Below are 9,819 nucleotides of genomic sequence, written 5' to 3' on the forward strand. Positions count from 1 at the left end.
GGTGACTAACAGCCTATCGGACAGAGGAGTTATCCACAACCGGCGACCCAACCCCCCCACCCCCCGGTTTTCCCTCAGGGGCTGTGTTTGTCTCGTCTAACAGTCTTGTGTTGTGTAACATGTATTAGTCTATGTCCAATGTACATATGTGTGCAACAACTCCACTACGAGCCTTCGAGGATTAGAGCATGTAAAAATAAATAAATGTTTATAGTCCGTGGGCTGAGTAGGGTTTACATGCACCCCCCCCCCCCCCCCCCCACAACTTAACTTCCCGGGTATGTCCATGTACCCCCCACCCTAGGGGTTAGGAAAAACCATGTTAACAGAAAAGAAACTCATTCCCAAGGTACCTCCCACGCATATTTTGATGTTACCCCCCCTGTCAGTGATTTCCGAAAATTAGGGGTAGGCGAAATTCAAATGGCCATAACTTTTTACCTAGTCATCCTATGGTTGCATATGACCCCTCAAAATGTTTGTCCTGGGACACTCTTTACAATGATATGTGTTATATGCAAATGAGGTCACTAATGAGGTCACCAGAGGTCAAACTATGAGGGAATGAGTTTTTTTCTGTTAACATGGTTTTTCCTAACCCCTAGGGTGGGGGGTACATGGACATACCCGGGAAGTTAAGTTGTGGGGGGGGGTGCATGTAAACCCTACTCAGCCCACGGACTATTATCATATAGCACCATTTGATGGAAGCCGGTCTTGGAAATTTCCACCATAGACATAAAAGTGGGGAATTAGCCAGTCCGTAAGGACAGGCTCCTTCATTTTTATAATTTGCACGAATAGTTTGCAAGCCTACTAGTTTGGAGAAACATGGCATGTTTATTACTCGTATTTATACTTTAACCGTTAAAGAATCAAGAGATAAACATTAAATTTGGTACACCTCAAAAACCAAAACGGATGCATCCACCGCATAGAATCCAATAATGCAAGTGCATCGTTTAGCACCATTTTAACATTATCACTGTGAATCTCACCTGGCAGGTATATGTAATAGCTTCGAGTTGCAAAGCTGACAACCAACCACGATCTGCAACTTCCTCGGGGATAGTGAGGTGATACCACACGGCTGGAGGTTCCACACTAGAGAGAGAGCTGGTCTCCACGACAGCATCTGGATGGCGCAGGCCTATTTTTACTGAAGGTGGTAGGGAAAGTGCAGAAGATTAGGATATTAATCAGACACAGTTAAAGAACATCTTGTGCTTTGATAAAATACCTACATTTCCTCGGCATGTAATCTGAATAAGTTTCCGTTTGACCCATTTCTTCTTCTTCCTCCTCTGCATCTTCTTCATCCTCTACCTTTTCTCTCACGACCTAAAAAGTGCAAGAAAAGAAAAATAAAATTACTTCTTCCAGTTTAAATGTTTACTCTTCCTTTTCTTTGGTGCCACAAGCAGATAAAATGTCAATCATAAACATATACCGTAGAAGATGGAAATTTCCTTGTCTTCAAATCATCTGGTGTCCACGTAGGATCCTTTTCTAGTGGATCTGTTCCCGAGGGACAAAAAAAAAAGAAAAACATAAATAAGTTTTTTTTTAAAGAAAATTAAATTAAAAAGTCCCATGCTCATCAAAAAACTGCCAACACAAGAAAACAAGAAAGAGCAATCGGAGATTACAGACCCTTGTCAGGACGTATGTAGTTATGTCCTTTGGATCCCCAGGGTCTTCTGGGTCCTCTGGATCTTAATAGGTTTTGGGGTTCTCAGGGTCTTAAATGGTCTTGGAGTTTGAACACGTCTTAGGATTCCAAAAGCTCTAAAGTTCCAAAAGTATTCCAAAAGCTTACCGTGTCTTAAAGGAGCTTTGGGGTCTGAAGAGTTTTAAGGGCCTTAGGGTCTTTGTGGGTCTTCATGGTCTTAATAGGTCTCAGGGTTGTGAAGGTTTGAAAAGGTCTTCTAATGGGTTCTCATGTAATTAATACACAGTCACGTTTTGAGCAGACAAACAAACAAACGGACCCAAATGGAATCCCCTTTCCTCTGACAAGGACAACTAAAAGGCCACTCGGTAGAGTGCATACCTCAAAATGCCTGATCCAAGAGAACACATCAGGCCCAATATATTTTTGAGATATTGTGCTATATATCGGTTTTGGCTCCATCTCTCAATAGTGAAGAATCACATAAAAAAACTAAATTCTCGTATACGGATTCCGATTTGAATATACTAGTTATGAGATAACATCCTTATTAATTGAGCACTGGTACGGTTCACCAGAGGACCTGGATTTGATTCCTGGCCTGGCCATGTAATTTTCCAAAATAAAATACATGGCCAAATGTATGCGGACACCCCTTATAATTAGTAGATTCAGCTGTTTTCGCCACACCCATTGCTGACAGGTATATGCAATCAAGCGCACAGCCATACAATCTCCATTGACAAACATAGGCAGTAGAATGGGCCGTAACTGAAGAGCTCAGTGACTTTCAACGTGGCACCATCATAGACTGCCACCTTTCCAACAAGTCAGTTCGTCAAATTTCTGCCCTGCTAGGGCTGCCCTAGTCAAATGTATGTTCTGTTATTGTGAAGTGGAAACGTCTAGGAGCAACAACAGCTCAGTCGCGAAGCGATAGGCCACACAAGCTCACAGAACAGGACTGCCGAGTGCTGAAGCGCGTAGCACGCAAAAATCGTCTGTCCTCGGTTGCAACTACCTCGGTTGCAACTCACTACCGAGTTCCAAATTGCCTCTGGAAGCAACGTCAGCACAACAACTTTTCGTCGGGAGCTTTATGAAATGGGTTTCCATGGCCGAGCAGCCGCACACAAGTCTAAGATCACCATGCACAATGCCAAGTATCGGCTGGAGTGGTGTAAAGCTCAACGCTATTGGACTCTGGAGCAGTGGAAACGCGTCTCTGGAGTGATTAATGACACTTCACCATCTGGCAGTCCGATGGTCGAATCTGGGTTTGGCGGATGCCAGGAGAACGCTACCTGCCCAAATGCATCGTGCCAACTGTAAAGTTTGGTGGAGGAGGAATGATGTCTGGGGGTGTTTTTCATGGTTCAGGCTAGGCCCCTTAGTTCCAGTGAAGGGAAATCTTAATGCTACGGCATACAATGACATTCTAGATGATTGTGTGCTTCCAACTTTGTGGCAACAGTTTGGGGAAGACCCTTTCCTGTTTCAGCATGACAATGCCCCCGTGCACAAAGCGAGGTCCACACAGAAGTGGTTTGTCAAGATCGGTGTGGAAGAACTCGACTGGCCTGCAGAGCCCCGACCTCAACCCCATTGAACACCTTTGGGATTAATTAGTACATCGACTGCGAGCCAGGCCTAATCGCCCAACGTCAGTGCCCGACCTCACTAATGCTCTTGTTCCACAGCAATGCAATGTTCCAACATCTAGTGGAAAGCCTTCCTGGAAGAGTGGAGGTTGTTATAGCAACAAAGGAGGGACCAACTCCAGTTATGCCCATGATTGTGGAATGAGATGTTCGACGAGCACATATGGGTGTGATGGTTGTGTCCACATACATTTGACCATGTAGTGCATGTCAATTAATTAGTTGTTATCCTCTTCATCAATGTAATTGTTTCACTACACCCCCAGTGGTGTTTATAATAGCAGACATGGATTTGTTCCCCCATTGGAGAAAGACCCTCTCGTGATCAGGCCATTGGTGCTCCTATGGTTGACAGTGAGTGCCCTGGACGCATTGAGGAAAAGAGAGTGGCAATTCTATGTGTGGGAAAATTCCATGCTTGGTCAGGGTCGCCCAGATAGCTCAGATGGCAGAGCAATGGTACAGTTTTCCAGAGGATCTGGGTTCGATTCCTGGTCTGGGCATGTAATTTTCCCACATATGTCAATTAATTAATTATAATCCTGTTCATTTATTTAGATGATAACATCCTTGTTACACACTCCCAACCTGTCCATCACATTTCATCCAAATTCGTCCACAACGTTTTGAGACACCTTGCTCTACAGTCGGACCCCGACACTCGTGGTTGCGTATTCGTGGTTGATAAAATGTGACATGCTTCTATATTCGCAGCCCTGTATCCCATGTATTTGTGGGCACAACAACAAAATTCCACGAGCCGCGAGCACAGCAGTTCTAAACATATCTTCCACAAGCCACGCACAAAGCAGTTGGACGTATGCAAAAAAATATATCTTCCACAAGCCGCAAGCATGATGAGCTTCCACATTCGCGGCCCTGTGCTTCGCGTTTTCATGGCTTTTCGTGGCCACATAAAAATGTTTTAACCACGCTATAAGCATGTCCCACTATTCATACTTTAAGCCATTTGGTTTCCAACAACGGAACAGCATGGTTGAGGATCTGGTCCGGATCGGGAAGGAAACAAAACGTCAACACAGGATAGATCAGAGCGTGTTGGTGGGGGAGAGGGCGGCAACTCAATGACAACACAGGGAGAGGAGGAGGAGAAGGAGGGGAGCTGCCTAAACGGTTGCAAAGGGGGTGGGGGTGCCGTAACAGTGGCGAGGGGAGGGGAGTACCTAAGCCCGAACAGAGTTGTAAGAAAATTATTTTTTTAAGTCACAAGTCTCAAATTGTTATGGTCATCTCAAGTCAAGTCACAAATAACATTCTCCAAGTGTGGAGGGGGAATGAAGGAAAGGGTAGGATGGTAGGGGATTGCATGGGAGGGAGGGAGGGAGGGAAGGGGTGCAGATGATGTGGAGGTAAGATGAGTGAAAAGTTTTTATAAAGGTGTAAGACATACAGGGGGTTTGGCGGTAATGGTCAGGGATGTACATAACAAGAAGAGGCATAAAATACCGTGTTTTGAAGAAACTTTTTCTCCAGCCACAGCCGAAGCCTTCGGCACTTCCTTTGGTTGAGACTTGTCTGTTTGAGCCATTTTGCTTCCTTTACAAGTCGTTGGACAATTAACACGAGGAGAAGGCAGATATGTCCGGGTGCATGGAACACTCGTCCCTCCAGAATCTGACCCAGGTTGAACGACGATTGTAGAAGGAAGAGACATTTGATTTAAGAGGAGGGTGGTTGTTGTGGAAGAGGGCTGCGGAATAAAACAAAATCAAAATAAAGAAATGAGCAGGGCAGGGCAATACTGGAAGAGCAGGTGAGTTGTAACCTGCCAGGTAGAACAGCAATCAACAGGGGACTTAGCAGGGAGGCAAGGCTGCTGGGAGTGCGTGAGTGAGGGTTGACCGCAGAGCACGAGAGAGAGGATTTGCCGCTTGGCATGAGAGTGAGGATTTGCAGCAAAGCATGAGTGTGAGGGCTTGTTACGCAGTGTGAGAGCTGGCAGCGTGGCAAAAGAACGAGGGTCTGAGACAGTGCACGGGAGCGAGGACTTGCCGCGGCGTGCGCGAGCGAGGGCTTGCCGCGGCGTGCGCGAGCGAGGGCTTGCCGCGGCGTGCGCGAGCGAGGGCTTGCCGCGGCGTGCGCGAGCGAGGGCTTGCCGCGGCGTGCGCGAGCGAGGGCTTGCCGCGGCGTGCACGAGCGAGGGCTTGCCGTGGCGTGCGCGAGCGAGGGCTTGCCGCGGCGTGCGCGAGCGAGGGCTTGCCGCGGCGTGCGCGAGCGAGGGCTTGCCGCGGCGTGCGCGAGCGAGAATTGCCGCGGCGTGCGCGAGCGAGAATTGCCGCGGCGTGCGCGAGCGAGGGCTTGAGCGAGGGCTTGCCGCTGCGTGCGCGAGCGAGGGCTTGCCGCGGGGTGCACGAGCGAGGGCTTGCCGCGGGGTGCATGAGCGAGGGCTTGCTGCGGGGCACGTAACTGAGGACTTGCGAGCAAGGGTGCACAAGCGAGGACTTGCCAAAGGGTGCAAAAAAAAAAAACTTTTACCTGTATCCTGAGGGTGCGCAAATCTACACTTCCCATAACCATCAGCTATAGGAAAAAATAAAAAAATAAAAATAAAAATAATAAAGTCACATTCTCCAGCATGAACATCATGTTTGCTGAGCAAAGGCTGTGTTGTGGCAACTGTGTGATCTACAATTACTCAATACCAATGACCAATATCGATAAAGTGCACAATATAATCCCCCTGATAAAGGCCTCAGAGCCAGGTATGCACAAAACAGTAGGATATTATGCAATAAGTATGAAGGAGAGTCAAACACACATTCCCTTCACACACTCCACCAAACCCAACCATGAGGAAAGAGTCCTGTGCCGGCAATGTTTTTCATTTTCATTTACGTACTTTCCCATCAGCGTCGCCCATTTTTCCCAGGGTTGGCCAAGTTAGTTTCTTTACTTCATGGCATTCAAATTACCTTTTGCTCAGGGAAATAATTTTTTGACAACCCTCCTCGATTCCTCCATCACAACAACAACAACAACATCATGCATTTTAAGGCCATTTTCCCTGCGAGAGCGGAGGTTAGCCTTACGGTCCCCATGACAATGTACTCCATTTTTCCCTATTTTCTGCATCTCCCCTTGTTAACCCCCTTGCCCGCATTTCTTCTTCGACCATCTTTAGCCAAGTCTTTCTCGGTCTTCCCCGTCCTCTACTTCCTTCTACATTCATTTCCATCACTCTTCTCAACCAGTCACTTTCATCCTTCCTCAACACATGACCAAACCATCTCAAACTGTTCCTCTTCACAGCATCAATCACAGGCTCTATTCCCATCATTTTTCGCAATTCATCATTTGTCTTCCTCTCTCTCAACGATACTCCGCACATCCATCAAACCATTCACATTTCCAGCCTTTCCAACCTTCGTTGCTGCTCTACGTTCATTACCCATGTCTCGCTCCCATAAATCATAACACTTCTCACACATGCAGCATACACCTTTCCCTTCAGCTTCAACGACACTCCCCTCCTCATCAGCACGCCACTCAGTTCCCGAAACCTCTTCCATACACATCTCACTCTCGCAACCGTTGCCGAGTCTGATCTACCTTCTCCATTCAGCATGTCTCCGAGGTAGCAAAATGTTTTCACACCTTCCAGCTTCACGCCGTCTCCAAGATCCAACTCAACATTTCCTCCATCTGCAGCTCCCTCTGTGCACACCTTACATTTGAATGTAGCTGCCACACTGGTTAATGACCCTCTCAGACCACTACATTTTTGATGAACCCACTCAGCGCACATTGTACATTGAATGGAGTTCACTCCGACACCCTTCCTGCACACAGCACAGAGCCACTTCCCAGTTCTTTCCACCTCACCACATGCTTTACCACTTGCCATCACCTTCGTCTTTCCGATATTCACCTTCAGACCTTTTGTCTCCATACATTCCTTCCACTTGTTCATCTTTTCCTTCAGTCCATCCATACTTTCCGCAATCAACACCAGATCATCTGCATTCAACAACTCCGACAGTAAACCCTCCTTTACGTTCTGAGCCAGCACCTCCATCACAGCTACAAATAGTAGTGGACTTAGTACCGACCCCTGATGCACTCCCACCTTCACCTCAAACTCACCACTGTTCCCGTCCTTCGTCCTAACAGCTGGGCGCGTTCTTTTGTCCATTGCCATCACTACTCTGATCAACCATTCCTCCACTCCTAACTTCCTCATTGCCCATGTCAATACTTTGCGTGGAACCCGATCGAATGCTTTCTCCAGATCAACAAACCCAAGAAACAACTTCTTCCTCTTCTCCATGTACTTCTCCTGCAACTGCCTCACAATAAAAAGCACGTCTGTCGTTCCTCTTCCTGGCATAAATCCAAACTGCATTTCGTCGATCTTCACTTTCTTCCTTATCCTCCTCTCCAACACCCTTTCCAATACCTTCATTCCATGCTCCAATAACTTTATCGCTCGGTACGAGCCACACTCGAGGGTCACCTTTCCCCTTGTATAGAGGGACGAGGGTACTCAGTTCCCAATCCACTGGAATGCGGCCTTCTTTCACCGCCAGATTACAGATCTCTGTCATTCTCTTCACACCCCAACTTCCTGCTGCCTTCAACATATCTCCCACAACTCCCATCGGCCCTCCCGCTTTTCTACTCTTCATTGCTTTTATCGCTTCCTCAACTTCCTTCTCAGTTATCTTCTCTGCCGGTCCTAAAACTGGGTTACTCTCTATGTTGCCATCCCATTCATTCTCTGTATTCAACAGCATTTCCATATATCTTTTCCATCTTCCTTTAATTCCATCTGGGTCCACAACGATTTGTCCCACTTCATCCGTCAAGCAACTCACCCCCATCACATCACACCTCTCTTTCGCTATATGCTTTGCAATCCTGAACACTGCTCTCTGACCCTCTTCCAAATCCAAGCGTTCTCCGAACATTTTCCTACATGCCTCCTGCGCCTTTGCTAGGTCTTTCGTTGCAGCCTTCTTGGCTGCCTTATAACTTTCATGCTCTGCTGTTTCTGCTCCCGTACCCTTCGCCTTCTGCCACTCCTTGAACTTCTTCCTCTTCTCGTCAATCCTCTTTCCAACTTCATCATCCCACCACCATGTTTCCGAGTGCATCGGTGGTCCTTTTGTCCATCCACATACCTCACCAACGACTCCCAACAGACTAGCTTTCATTGACATCCAACCACTTTCAAGCTGAACCACATCATCCTCTACCCTACTCAGCCTCTCTTTTAATGCCTCCCTTACTGTCACCTCTTTCAACCTCCACACCTTCATTCTCGGTTGGTACTTCACCCGCCGAGCTATCCTCGCACCTTTCACCCTTATGTCGCAGACAACCAAGTGGTGCTGTGAAACAGCCTCCTCCCCCGGGATCACCTTTGTGTCCCGGAGGTGCCCCCTATCTCGCCTACGCAACATCAGGTAGTCAACGGTTGTCGTCGACCCACCTGACGTGTATGTAACAAGCTTATTATCCTCTTTCTGGAACTGAGTATTACAAATCAACAAATCAGCTCCATCAGCAAACTCCAAAATCCTTTCACCTTCTCCATTTCTCACACCATATCCGTAACCCCAATGAACTCCCTCAAAACCATCCATACTTCTTCCCACATGTCCATTTAGGTCTCCTCCTACCACAACAACTTCCTCATCTTTCACGTTTTCCATCAGCTTCTCTATCGCACACCAGAACTTGTCCTTCTCTTCATCGCTCCGACCAACCTGCGGAGCATATCCCAAGATGACGTTCACCAAGAGCTTTCCAATCATCATTTTCACCATCATCAACCTAACACTCACTCTAGTCACACTCACCACACTGTCTACAAACTCCTCAGAAAACAGGACACCAACACCATTCACGCCCTCCAGGCACCCTTGACACACAAACTTGTATTTCTGTCCCTGCCTACCCTTCACCATTCTCACAACACTTCCCTTCCATCTCGTCTCTTGCACACAACATATGTCCACTCTTCTTCTGACCAATACTTCCACCACTTCTCCTGATCTCCCTGTCATTGTCCCTACATTCCATGTCCCAAACCTCAGAAACCGATCTCCACTTCGGGCTGTACCCTGCCCATATGTAGTTGTAATTGTCATGGTTCTCTTTTTGAGGCAATGTTTTTTATTTATGGCCGGATGCCCTTCCTGACGCCAACCCTCTTAGTCGTCTCTTATGACACGCAGGGATAAGGTGTACCTATTCTAATCCAGGGTACACACTGGGAAACGTTTAAAACATGGAAATTCGAGGGGGGGGGGGCATCACGGCTGCTGGGGCCCCGTCAACACCACGCCACGGCGGCCCGGTCAGCACCACACCACGTCGGCCCGGTCAGCACACCACGTCGGCCCAATCAGCACCATACCACGTCGGCCCGGTCAGCACCACAACACATCGGCCCGGTCAGCACCACACCACGTCGGCCCGGTCAGCACCACCACGTCGGCCCGGTCAGCACCACCATGTCGG

At 47.8% G+C, this 9,819-nt stretch overlaps 1 protein-coding gene across 1 annotated transcript; it reads right to left on the bottom strand.

Moving 5' to 3' along the window:
- Nucleotides 1-998: 998 nt before the first annotated feature.
- On the bottom strand, nucleotides 999-6,839 carry LOC144889412 (uncharacterized; the record flags this gene model as incomplete). Its single annotated transcript, XM_078769626.1, has 5 exons — nucleotides 5,830-6,839; nucleotides 4,801-5,044; nucleotides 1,451-1,518; nucleotides 1,245-1,341; nucleotides 999-1,159 (listed from the first exon to the last, which is right to left on the bottom strand). Coding segments are annotated over exons 1-5 (612 nt in total), but the record flags the coding sequence as incomplete, so codon positions are not given.
- Nucleotides 6,840-9,819: the final 2,980 nt, after the last annotated feature.

The sequence above is a fragment of the Myxine glutinosa genome, unplaced genomic scaffold (genome assembly GCF_964187855.1).
Source record: "Myxine glutinosa unplaced genomic scaffold, kmMyxGlut1.1 SCAFFOLD_3540, whole genome shotgun sequence".
NCBI lineage: Eukaryota > Metazoa > Chordata > Myxini > Myxiniformes > Myxinidae > Myxine > Myxine glutinosa.